General features: G+C 28.8%; 1 protein-coding gene across 1 annotated transcript in view; it reads right to left on the reverse strand.

Moving 5' to 3' along the window:
- LOC113788537 (solute carrier family 4 member 11-like) overlaps positions 1 to 11450 on the reverse strand; it is a 32015-nt gene extending 20565 nt beyond the window's left edge. Inside the window, exons 1-3 of the mRNA XM_075821926.1 lie at positions 11104 to 11450; positions 9179 to 9696; positions 267 to 307 (exon numbers count right to left, since the gene is read on the reverse strand). Coding sequence (XP_075678041.1) covers positions 267 to 307; positions 9179 to 9323 — 186 coding nt within the window. The 5' untranslated portion in view covers positions 9324 to 9696; positions 11104 to 11450. The remainder of the gene's footprint in view (positions 1 to 266; positions 308 to 9178; positions 9697 to 11103) is intronic.
- Positions 11451 to 14412: the final 2962 nt, after the last annotated feature.

Here is a 14412-nt window from a genome sequence, read left to right on the forward strand (position 1 = left end):
GACAATTATTAGACATTGAATGTCTATCTATCCATCGATCTATATATTGTGAATTCAATGAGAATTTTTTTTATTTATTTGATAATGATATGTCACAAATAATCATCAGACAATGCAGTCATTTTCAGTGATTCTTGTTGGTTTTTTTTAATATTATAAATAAATCATGAGAATTGTGGATTGAGGATATTTCGGTTTTTGTTTCTTCGAGGAAGGTTTCTTCACAAGGAAACAAGGAAAATATCATTTTCATCATTGTTACATACCTCAAGCTTGGCATACATTAACGTAACTTCATCACCATCATCTAAAAGGAAAGGGAATTTTGGGAAAGACAAAGAAAAAAAAAGCAAAAATTGAATAAAATGAAAAGACAAAAAAAAATGATAATGTTTTTTTTTTGGATGAAAATGGAAATTTGATTTTCAAAGAAAAAAAAATGACAATTTTCATTTGAAATAAAATGTCATTCTTGTTTCGGGTTTGTTTTGTTTTGGGTTTGTTTGTTTTTTCGTGAATTTATAATTTCATCATCGTCGTTTGATATGTTTGACATAATTCTGGACAAAATGATGTTTTTTTTGTTGGAAAAAAACAATCAAAAAAAAAAAAATTTTCATTGGCCTTTATGGGAAAACGAAGACGAAAAAAAATTTTAAAATCATCGTCGATTATGGGTAAAAGATGGCGTTCAAATCGTTGCGGGAAATTTTTGTTTGAATTTTTTTTTTTTTTTTTTTTGAAGAAAATTTTTTCAAAATTCCAGAAAAATTAATTTTTTTCCAGAATAAACTGATTTGAGCATAACAATCTCCAAACAACAGTAAATTACAAATGGAATTTTATTATTTTAAAAACATTTTACTTTTGTGTGTGTCACTTGCACAATGTTTGATACAATTAAATTCTGGTTGCTATTTTTTCTGGCCACAAATAAATGACCTCCACACATCTGAATATTCCTTTGCTTTCTGTTGCTTTGGATTGATGTATTTAGCAACGGAAAAAAATGAAAAAAAATGTTAATGTTATTTGGATAAATGGCCCTGTCAACCAATCAACCAAACCAGTACAGAAAAAAAATTGGAATGAATTGCAGAATGCAGAATACAGAATGCAGAATACAGAATACAGAACAACGAACAGAACAATTTTCAAACATCAAATAAATAATGTTGCTAAAACATTCATTTTGTTTTTTTTCAAAAACAAAACACAAAACAGAAAATAAACAAGGTAATTGAATCATTCTGTTCTCTCTTCACTACATATTTTACATTATTTATATGCAAATCATCAATATATTAATATTATACGTGAAAAGTTTTACTAAAAATCAAATTTATGTTCATTATCATCATCATCATCATCATCATCATCATCATCAAGAATAAATGACCAACGATTTATTACATTTTAAAACTACATTAAGATACACATTCACTCAGAAATTTTCACTTTTCACAGTTTTTTCGATTTTTTTTTCTTTCTTCTTCTTCTGATTCAATTCAATGAAAATTGCCTTCATTTGAAATAATGTCAATTCAATCGCTCAATTCTGAAAATGAAAAATTTCAAAAACAGAGAAAAAAAGTATTTTTTTTCTCACACACATCTAAATTCATATGAAATCATTATCGATAAAAATATATGGCTGACAGAAAAAAAAAGAAAAGAAAAACGGATATTCAAAGAATTTCAATCATTTTTTTCGTATTCATTCAAAAAAAAGACCAACAAAAAACAGATATGTTCGCGCTTATCATTTTCTAAACGTCACACACACTTTTTTATTTTCCTGGTGATAATTTGATCGATTTTTTTCTCGGATATTTCAAAAAAACTCTCAATGTTTTTTCTATATAGCCAAAGAAGAAGGAAAAATAAATTCTCTATTGACCCCTGATTGACCTCTGATAATTTTTTTTCTACTCAAACATTCACTTTCATCAGATATTTGAGAAAATTAATAAGAAAAAAAATCATTACAATCGGATCAAATAAGATCATCATCATCGTCGTCGTTCGCTTTATGTGTGTTTCGCAAACCGATTAATATCAGATATGGAATGTGATTTCCGTTATTTCATTGATATGAAAAAAAGAAATAAATAAGAAAACAAACAAACAAACAAACACCATACAAGACAACACGGGGTTAACAAAAATGTAATCTCTCAAAACACATTCACAACACACATCATATATTTTCTATACACAAACGCAAACGCCAATACAAAATCAATGATTGCTGCTATCAGATTTTTTTTTGATTGATTCTTAGAACTGAATAGCCAAGGACTTGTACAAGGATTGCACTTGATGCAAAGAATTAAAGAATCGAAAAAAATGAAAATGAAAAAGAAAAAGAAAATTTCCTTTTTTTTCACAATAATCATCATTAGAATCAATGCGGAAATCAATTCGGTTATTACCGGGTATTTGCACAATGTATTTATAACCGGAATAATAACCAAAAATCATTGAATCACATATACACATTCAAACACATTTTGATTGTTTTTTGCTGGCGGTTTTTGTTTCTATTCACGAGGTTCTATCATTATTCGGATATTCTGAGATTATCAAAATAACCAAAATCTTTTCATTTCTTTTTTTCTATGTATAAGGCCATATGAAATTAGAAAACCAAACCAAAACAACCGAAAATGAAAAACAAAATTCAGATTACCATCCCATCGCATATACAGTATAATCATATTCCGAAAAAAAATAAAGCTAGAAAATTGAATTATAGCCGAAGCACATCAGTTTTGTTTTCATTTTCATTTCGTTTCATTTTTTTTTGCTTTTCTGGTTGACAATCTTATTTGATGGACAATTACAATGATGATGACAACAAAATGGCGACAGAAAAAACAGAAAAAAAAGGCCAAAATGATTTTTATTTTTGTTTGGCTCCCAACAAATTATAGAAGAAAAGCATAGTGACATAACATTGGGTGGAAAAAAAACGAAAGGATCATCACGATTTTCAACTCAATGACAATGGTGATAACTATGACGCCAACCCAAAATGCTCTAAACAAAATAGCAAGCCAAAAGAAAAAAAAATGATCCATGAATGAAGAATCTTCAACCAACGGCGTCAATGAAATTATATCCAACCAACCAACACATACATACATAGGGTAAATATATATAGATCAAAGAATCAAAAGAAAAAAAAAACAAATGATTGATGATATCCAGAATCAAGAATCAAGAATCGAGATTTTTTTGATATAATCTTTTTTTTTGGAGGAGGGGAAGGAAATCTCATATAAGAATCTCATTCATATAACAAATTTTTCGTTTTAGCATATATGCAATTTGATTGTTGTTGAATTTGATAAGCTAATAACAACAACAACAACAACAACAATGACATCAAACTTGATTTTTCTTTTTTTTTTTTGAAAAAACTTTAAACACATTTTCATTGTAATATTTGATATGATGATGATGATCAACGAGAGACAAGAGATTTGAAAGAAAAAAAAGGGAAGAAGCCGCAAAGATTCTTTTATTTTTCTTATCTTTTTGAAATTCGATTATTGATGCTCCCATCATACCATTTTTATCTGCAGAGATTTCTTCGTTCTCTCTCTCTCTCTTGATAATGCAATAAAAACAACTGGAAAAAAATTGAAATTGAAATGTTTTCTGGTAAATGTGTGTTGGGGTTCCATGAAATTTTTGTTTTTTGTCTTTGTTTTTTCTTGGTTTTTTTTTTGAAGTTTCATTTCAAGTTTCTAATCGTTTGGGAAAAGAATCATACAAAAAAAGACATTCTATAGAGAGAATATAGCATATGAGAAACTTATAATTTTTTTGGTTCTGTTCTTGTTTCTTAACCCAATATTCTTGACTGGTTTTTTTCATCATCATCATCATCATCATCTTGACTGGCTGTAAACAGCATTTAAGAAATGAAATGAAATTCCCTTAGTTCTGCTTTTTCAATATTCTCTAATCAAGTTATAATATTTTTATGTAATAAGAATGAAGAAAGTCAGCAATCTTTTTTCAATCCGAAAACTCATGTATTGGATGAGACATACATGATGAATAAAAAACATGATGATGAAAATTCAAACCTTAACAACAACAACAAGAATCCAGTTGAAAGAAACAACTCAAAGAGAGAGAGAGAGAGAGAGAGAGAGAGAGAGAGAGAGAGAGAGAGAGAGAGAGAGAGAGAGAGAGAGAGAGAGAGAGAGAGAGAGAGAGAGAGAAAAAAAGTCCAAAAAAAAGAAAATTTCATCTCCGGCCTCTAAGTAAAATGTGCCAAGAAAAATTCAAAAAACCAACCGAACGACCGACCAAATAAGCGATTCAAACATGTAAAAATAAAGTTAAAACAAATATAAAACTTTCTTCGTTTTTCTTCTTTTATATATTCAAATATGATTCATGACTGTCGATTATGTTTGTTTGTGTGCGTGTGTGGGTTGGTTTGGTTTGAAAGTTTTCCTATAGTTTTTTTTTCATTCATAAAATGGACTGACAGTCAAAATGATGATGATAATATTCATAAAGGGGGGCAAGGGGAAAAACCAGAAATTCTTAAATATGGAATGTAGAGAGAGAAAAAAAGTGTTGAAAGTGTTTGGTCGGATGCTTAGCAAGAGAAAAAAAAATCCCAAATACTTTTCACACAAGAATTGTAAATATAACCAAAGTAAGTGAGTAAGAAGTGTGAGAAAAAAACTTTTACTTTTGAATTTGATTTTTTTTTTTGAAAAAAACTTTCCATTTGATTTGTTTGATTTTTCGGTTTGGTTTGTTTATTTTCATTTTCATTTCAAGTGAAAAAACAAACCGAAAAACAAAAACCGAAAACCGAAAATTTTAATAAAGACTACAAATCAGTCAATTTATCATTTCATTCATTTTCTTCTTTTCTTGTTTTCTCGTTCAACTTAAATGTTTTCCACAGAAAAAAACAAAACAAAACAAAACAAACCAAGAAATAAATCATCATTATATCCATGGTATGTAGGTTTTGATATACAGGAAAGACATACACAACAACAACAACAAATGAATATTATGATTGATCATTTGTTTATATCAAAATAGAATATTGACGAAAACCAAAAAATACCATTTTCAAACAAACACCAAAATAGCATATATGTTATTGATGAATGTTTAGCTTGGTTTTTCATTCGTTTGGCTTATCATTAGTTTTGTTTAGTTATTTGTCATTAGGTTAATGGCAAAATGATACAACTTTTTTGCTTTACAAGTCAATTTGTAAATACTATTATCCAACCGAATTGACTTTTTAAAATCAAATTCATTGAGAAAAAAATAGAACCTAAACAAAATAACCCCATCATCTCCATAATGTGCACATCTATTCAGCTGGAAACAAACCACAAAAAAAAACCTATTGAAAATCTATTATTTTGAAAATATGCAAAAAAAATAAATATTTTTTATGTAAATTCCATTTGAACAAATTCCGTTTGTTTTGTATCGTTTCCGTTATTATCATTGCTTTATCAAACAAAAAAAACTTGATTCAAAAAAACTCTGAATATGCGTGTGTGTGTGTGTGTGTGAAATGTGCGTGAAAATAATTGTATTATTTTTTTTTTGTTTTCTTCAAACCAAAAAAATTAATTGAGCATTTATGCTAATGAAAGACAATACCCGAGAAAGAAATTTGGTTTCAAACTGGAAAAATACCCAACTAAATATTGTGAAGAAAATGATGTCGATAGATGGATGGATGGATGGATGGATGGTCGGATAATGATGATGATGATGATGATGATGATGGAATTTCAATACCCGTAGATTATTATTATTGCTGCTTTTTGTGGTCTTTTTAATGTATGTGTGTGTCGTGTGTGCGAGTGATGAATTGAATGACTATAATTTGGCGCCCATATATGCTGCCGAACAAAAAAAGCATCCAGCAAACACACACACAGTAAATGGAAAAAGAATTTTCGGATAGAGAATAAGAGAATTGGAATTTGATTCTTTTATGATTATGATGATGATGATGATGATAAAGTGAAACCAAATTCAACAATATTGGAGCGGTTAAAGGGTTTATTTTTTATTTAACCGAAATAAAAAATTTAGCGTTTTTTGGGGATTTTTTTCCTTTGATTTCATTTTAAATCTTGATCGCCCGCTGTTGTTGATTATCATTTATTTATTTTTTTTCTTTGGAAAAGCGAATATATTTCATTTGCCATTTTCAAACACAAAAGGAAAAGGGGAAAAAATCATTTCAGCTTTCTTCTTTTCCCTTATCCAAATGTTATTGAATTTTTTTCAAGTTTTTTAAAGAATGAAACAACCAAAGAAAGTGTTTTTTAAATTTTTCATTTGACAGTAAAGAAATAGAAGAAGAAAATATGAAAATTGTCATTCATTTTCATTTTGATCAATAAAAAAAAGTCTTTCAATTCTCTTCTTTTTCTCATTTTCATTGCGTTCGATAAACATAGACCAAGTGAGAGAGAGAGAGAGAGAGAGAGAGAGAGAGAGAGAGAGAGAGAGAGAGAGAGAGAGAGAGAGAGAGAGAGAGAGAGAGAGAAGGAAATTACACACAAGGAAAAAAACACAGAATCGATTTTTTTTCCTGTTCGCCAAAAATCAGAATCAGAATGGTGTTTCATTTGTACAATTCTCTCACTACAAATATATCATTATTATTCTTATTATGGTGAAATTTTTTTTAAAAAAAAGGAAGAAAAACCACTTCGAATCATGTTGGGCAAACCAAATAAGAATAAAAAAAAAGTCAAACAACTAACAAACAAACAAACATTGTTGGAAAGAAGAAGAAGAAGAAGGAATAAAAAGTTGTTGAAAACGCCTCAAGTAGCCAAGTAGAATGATGATGATGATAATTTTTTCATTCATTCATTCATCGCACTTATATAAGAGTCGTCTTGATTTTTTCCTTTCTTTTTTTCCTGTTTTGTTTGCTGTTTGTTTGCTTTTATGCAAATAAATGTGATCAACAACAATAACAACAACAAGCGAACAACAAATGAATCGATTGTTGTTGTTGTCAACAACTAGCAACAACAACAACAACAATATTTTGTTAATTGTATCGAATTTTAAATTTAATTAAATTCAATTTTTTGTTGTTGTTGTTGTTGTTGTTCAACTAGCAACAACAACAACAATATTTTTTTGTTATAACTTATCATGTCTTGTCTTGTCCTGTTTTTTTATTCTTCAATCTTATTCTGGGAAATGATATTTTTTTTTCTTCATTCAATTTGGCTCAAAACAAAACAAAACAAAAAAAAAAACTAAATGAATCAAATAGCCTAAAAGAATGTACAAGAAGAAAGTGAATTGAATTGGAGATGTTCAAAAAAAATATAATCAATTTAAAATAATAGGAAAAGAAGAAAAAAAAATCTAATTCGGATATAGCTGTCAACATTATCAAGCAGCTGATGACGTTTGACACTTTCATTTTTTCATTTTTTTCATTTTTTTGGTGTAAAACACTTATGTTGTTATCATCATCTTTGTCCGAATGATATAAGACGTCATCAGACGACTACGAAAGATCTATTCCATCTTTGCTAGCATGTAATTCATTCATTGATGACATGTTTTTTGATCGAAATCATTTTTTAAATGAAGAAAAATAATGTTTCATTTGAAAACCCAGAATCATCATCATCGAAAAAAATGAATGAATGGTGGTCGAATATATAACTAACTAACTAACCTAGCCAACATTAACAACAACAGGAAACATTGTGAAAAAAAACTTATAGAATGATAACTAACTAACGAAAATACACAAAAGAAATGAAAATCATAGATGTTATTTACAATGAAAATAACATTATGAAGTAAGCGGGAAAAAGAAAGAAAACACATAATGGATATATGTGTGGGATAGTTTCTCTCGGTAATAATGTTTTTTTTTCTTTTTGTTGTTGTTGTTGTTGAAAATGACAGTAATAACAATGAACAATAACGATAATAATGAGTGAAACGAATAGTGAAACGAATGGTAGAAACAAACGAAAAAAATAAATTTTCAAAATGATTTTCTTTTCTGTTTCTGTTTCTTTTTATTTGGTAGTTTATCTTGATTCGGATTCTTGATTTTTTGGTTTCTTTCTTTCATTCAAACGTATAGTTTTGCTTTCTTTAGTATACAAAAGAAACATTATTTGAATTGGAATTCAATATTTTGGTTTTTTTGGCTGAGACAACTGATAATGATGATAATGTGGATAACAAAAGGTATGTAATCTGATTTTGAAGAGAGAGAAAAGGAAAAGGTCTTTTCTCATCATATTGAAATAATCCCAGTTAAAAAAAAAAGAAAATTTCATTTTTCATAGACAATATTCATTGTAAAAAAAAAAAATTTCTTTTGAATATTTGAATGGGTTAATTTTGTTTTAAAAACTTTTTTTCCTTTTTGGATAATAAAGTCGTTTTTTTCTAGGAATTCTTAACTAACTATCTATCTTTCTATACAGAATACCTATTATCTTTTTTTTTTTTATAACGAGCAAAAAAAATATTGCTATTCTCTCTCTCTCTCTCTCTCTCTTGCTCTAGATATCCAGGAAAAAGCAGATAGAGAAAGAGAAAGAATCTATTAATAACATGTAATCAATAGTGATAGACATTTAGAAAAGTGGAGAAAGTGGAGAAATTTGGTTCATCAAGATTGAATGGGTGAAAAAATAGAGATAGAGAAACACACACACACACACACACGAAAAACGACCATCCATAAATCGAGCAAAGGGACATTGAAGTTTTTTCATTCAAAATGATAATTGATTACAACGGATATTATGTCAGTCAGTCAGTGATGTTTGGTGCATTTCAATAAAATAAATTCAAATTCGTTTTTTGATAAAATATGTGTGAGAAAAGAAACAAATATGCGAATGTGCAAAAAAAAAGTGTACCAATCGATTGGTTATGTAATTCTATCTATATTTTGAAAAAACAGATGTACATTTTGTAATTGGCTTGTTGTTGTTGTTCGGAAATGATTTTCATGTTTTTGTTTTTTTTGTTTGTATGTGGATAAATGTAAAAATGGAAAGAATTTTCCGAATTGATATTATATGTTATGTTTACTGTCAAATGGTTAGTCGGAAAATAAAATAGATATAGTGTTTATAATAATAATAAAAAGAAAACTTACCAAATGCAATACGCCATTCACCATTACGAAATATCCAATTATGATGTCTATATGGTCGGCGTGAATATTCTGCACTACCATAACGACGTAATGAACCACGGAATGATCCACGTACACCACGACGTACACCACCCATTTTGTTCATCACTGGCCATCTTCGGCCACTGATGATTGAAAATCGGCTACTTAATTCAGCAATGGTTGTAGTGTTTTATAATGGTTTTTTATTTTTTTTTTATTCAATATTCTTCTCTTCTATATCTTGTTGTTTTCAATGCTTGTTTGTTTTGTCGATTGTCAGTTAACGATGAAGGGTGTGCACTTAAATATTTTATTATTATTCGGTGAATGAATTTTCAATTTTCAAATGCTTTTCTTTATGAAAAACGATCGTTTTTTTATGATTATTATGATGATTGAATAATCATAATAATAAAGAAGAAGAAAAAAATGGAAGATATTAGGCAGTTTTTTTTAATGGTAAAAATAACCCAGTGGTAGTTGATGAGATTCGTGAACTAGATCGAAACATTAAAAAGAATGAAAAAAATAGAAGAAGAATAATTAGTCATTTTTTAGACATGAATGGCATGAATGGCATGAATGAAATTAATGTTTTCAAATGAAAAAAAGAATAGATAGAATAGATAGTTAAAGAAAAATATAAATACTAAGCCACTATTGCTTAGTATTTATTGTCAATGTCATTTGTCAAACTTATAAGTAGAGGAAAAAAAAATTATCGACAAGATAAAGAAGAAGAAGAACCAAAGAATGATTGACAAGTCAAATTAAGTTATATTAGATTAACCCGAAAACAACAATAACAAAGATTTTCATGGCCTTTTTGAACCAAGAATAAAAATCTTCTTCTGAATGCACCCAAAACACACTTGAAAACAAACAAACAAAATTCTCTGTGTGTCAATTTTTGGTTTGATGAATAATTTTTTTTGTTTTGTTGAAGAAGGAGGGAGGGTTCAATGTTTATAAAATTTTGAATCTAAATTGATTTACAATCATGATTTTGATGCAAACACACACACACCAAAGACGACCTCAATCTATTCCAGTTTTGTTGTTGGATTATGTATGATGTTTATATAATCAAAACGAAAAAACAAAACAAAACAAAATCAATCAATTTGTCTGAATAAAGTGCACATAATGTCTTTGAAATCCGGCAATTTTTTAATTTTATTGTCATTCAATGTAATTGGAACAAAAATCAAATTTGGCAATCAAAACATTTTGGCAATTCAAGAGACAAAACAAAAAAAAAAAAAAAAATCGCATTTGCAGATGTGTTTGGTGTGCAAAAACTAGCCCAAACATGCAGATATTTTTTTTGTGAATTGAAAATTAAAACAAGACGAAAAACAAGAAAAGCGAGAAAAAAAACATTAACGATTAATCTCGAAAATATTCAATATGAATTGAAAGAAAAGAATTCTGAATTCTTATTCAAAATTGTTTTTTCTCTTCACTTTTTCATCTTCGTTCGTTCGTTCGTTCGACCATTAAAAATCAATAAAGAAAATGATCGATGATGTTTTTTTTTTGTTCAACAACAATATTCTTTGCTGTTTTTCTGTTTTGTTTTTTCCCCATTTGTCTAGCATCTGGAATGAACATATTTTTTGGGTCAATATGAAACAGGATTGAGAAAAAAATAAAATTTGTCCAGCCAATTTTTACCGGATGATTATGGTTAAACATATTGTGAATTGTGCTGAGATATTCTTTGGAAATGAAAACCAAAACCAAAACCAAAACAAACAAACAACCCATAATTAAATAAATTTTTTTTTCATTTCAACAAAAAAATTCCGGCTTAAGAAACTTAACCAATTTGACAACGACGATAACGACAAACAGAAATGTGTAAAGAGAGAGAGAGAAAATCAATGAAAATTAATACTTACTTTGTGTGTGTGTGAGAGTGGCGTAAGTAAGTAAGTGTTAAAATTACTATTTTTGTTTGTTTGTTTGAAACTTAAAAAAAAATTAATCTCATTACATCATCTTACGATGTTATTGTTATTGTCTTTCGTTGACAAAAACACAAAGATTATTATTATTGCTGATTCTGATATCGATTACATCAACCAAACGTACACACACACAGAAACAAACAAACACACGCACACCACAAACACACAATTTTTTTTTGTTTTCACGAATTCATCAATATTCCATTGTCAATTCCAGCGAAAAAAACAAATTTCGACAGATGAAAACTTTTTGAACAAAACAAACGAAAAAATGTCCTAAAGCAGTTTTTGTTATTTCATTTTATCGGAAAATTTTGAAACAACAACAACAACAAAAACATTTTAAAATATTTAAAAAACATTGATCAAATCACCAGAATCGAGAAAACAACAGAGAAAAACTGAATAACAGAATATCGACGAAATATGATTAACACAAAACGAAATTAAACCGATCCAAAAAAAAGAATATTGCACAAACAAACACAGACAGACAGATAGAATTCAAGAATTTCAAAAGAAGAAGAAGAAAACAATTTGGAAAAAAATATATTGCTGCAATGATCATAGATGTTGTAGATCGATGTTCAGTATGTTTTAAAATGAATTTTTTTATTTTTTTAAATCATTGGATACAATGGGAAAATTCTTTCTTCCTTTACACTATGGCGTGTTTGTTATCCAGAAACAAATGGAAAAAAACCAATGTACAAATGGAAGGAAAAAATAGTATAACTGTCAAAGACATACCAAAAAAAACCAGTGAAAAAAAAGAAAGAAAAATCGAAACGAAAAAAAACAAACAGAAACAGAAACACGCGCGCGTACAAAATAAATTCCATACACCAGACAATGTTTTTTTCTCCAGTTTTGTTTTCATTGATCCAAAGAATTTTTTTTTCTATTCTTTACTATTCGTATAGTGTGAGAAAGATGAAAGAGAAACCTTCATTTGATGTTCGTATGGTTAGTGTGAGAGAGAATGAAAAAACGATATTATATTCGCTATTTATACTGAAACAAAGATGAAGAAGAAGAAGAAGAAGACTGTAACTCTCTCTCACACACAAAAACATAGAGAAAAAGTTCTTTCTCTCGATTTCATTGTGATTGAATGTTGTTTTTGTGTGTGTATGGTATATATTTGGATCTGGAAGAAAATATATATTGGATTCAACGCATACCCTATCACACTGAATTCACATCATCAATGATGATGATGATGACAAGCGTGCGCAACGAACCAAGGTCCAAAGATATAACTTTCGTTTTTTTTTTTTTTTTTGAAAGGAAGGGGATGGAAAAAACAAACGAAAAAAAAATCAAGAAATACTAAATGGGAATGCGTGTGTTTGTGTTTGTTTGAACCAAAAAAAAAGACGTAGATGCAAAAAAAATAAACCATACAAAACCAAAACCGAGAGAATGGATATAAAAAAAAAAACGATAAAGAAAATTTCTATTCAACGATACCATTCGATATCCAAAGATATTTTTGGGTTTTTTGGTTGTGTGTGTGTGTGTGTGTTGATTTTGATATCCAAAAAAAAAAAAACCATTCCAATAGGAAAAAGACTACCCCCACACGCAAAGAATAGAATGTGAATTTCTTTCTCTCTCTCTCTCTCCCTTTATCCATCATTCATTCTGATGATTATTATTTGATGGGAAAAAAAATTCTGCATCACTTGTAGTAGTGGCGGTAATGATGCGTTAGCGAACAGAATATTCCATATATAATGATGATGATGATGATGCTATTCAATGAATCGTATAAATGAATATAATAACCAAGAAAGAAAGAAAAGAAAAGAAAAGAACCAGAATCATTCTAATTCAGTTGTTGTAGTGGTTTTTGTTTTTTTGGTAGTAGTGGCGCCCATTGTGGATTCTATTTTTTTAGTAAAATTTTTTTTTGGTCAATAAAATCGAATGGCGGAAAACAAAAAAATGCGAAAAACAAAACGAAAGCCTTAGTTACTAAGACGCCAAAATGGACAAGAAAAAAACACCACCACCACCATCATCATTATCATCAAGCAAAAATTGGCTGAATATAATGTTTTTTTCTCTTTCTTTCTTTCTTTCTTTCTTTCATCGTCGTCGTTTTCTTATTCTCCCGGATTCATTCTTTGTTTTTTTTTTGTTTTGTTTTTTCAGTTGTTCCGGGCTCTTGCATATTTGCAATTCTCTTTTGCTTTCACTCTCTCTCTCTCTCTCTCTCTCTCTCTCTCTCTCTCTCTCTCTCTCTCTCTCTCTCTCTCTCTCTCTCTCTCTCTCTCTCTCTCTCTCTCTCTCTCTCTCTCTCTCTCTCTCTCTCTCTCTCTCTCTCTCTCTCTCTCTCTCTCTCTCTCTCTCTCTCTCTCTCTCTGTTATGATTATTGATTGATTAATGTTTTTTGATGATTTTTCTTCAATTTTTTTTTGTTTCCACTGTACTGTATGTGTTCGAGTCTAATTTTGGGTCATTTTGAATCGGCTTTGTCTTTTTCGTTCCAAAATGGCAAAAAACAAAGCAAAAACAAAGAAAAGAATGGAAAAAAATATAATGAAAAAGAGAATTGAAGAATTTGGAGAATTCGATTTGTTTGTTTGTTTGTCAACTAAAATACATTTTATTGGTTATATCACATCATACACACACACACAGACAATACGACCACCATATTTTCTTATTTCGTTTACACAACTGGATTATCATTATCATCATCATTTTTCGAAGCAGTTGATGATCATTTTGTGTTTACTTTATTTACAAAAACAAAAATTGATGATTTTAGAGTCAATTTTTTTCTGGTTTTTGGTGATTTCTTTTTGCAGAAAACATTTGTTTTATTTTGTTTTTTTCATTTTCCATTTCATTTCTCATCTTGATTTATGAAATAAATGTTCACTTGTTTTGTTTTGTTTTTTGCAATTCGTTACATTTTGGAATTTTGGATCCAGGGAAAAAACAATGGCCTCTCTTTCTTTTGAGAATCGATGTTGTTAAATGATATCCGAATACTGTTGTTGTTTATGATGCGAAGGCTAATAAGGATAGAAAGGTCAGCAAATCAATCAATCAATCAATCAATTGAAAAGTATATCAAACAAAAAATTGATTATTCACAAGCCAGATGGTCATCATATACTTGTCATAAAATCATGCGGATATTCATCATTGATTTTTTCATTTCTGTTATCATTTCTGTTGATAAAACATACAGACAACAATTATAACTGACCAATAAGGCTAGC

The sequence above is a fragment of the Dermatophagoides pteronyssinus genome, unplaced genomic scaffold (assembly GCF_027571235.1).
Source record: "Dermatophagoides pteronyssinus isolate colony J.1.1.1.1 unplaced genomic scaffold, Derpt_VIB-CSIC_2022.12 sq0014, whole genome shotgun sequence".
Lineage (NCBI taxonomy): Eukaryota > Metazoa > Arthropoda > Arachnida > Sarcoptiformes > Pyroglyphidae > Dermatophagoides > Dermatophagoides pteronyssinus.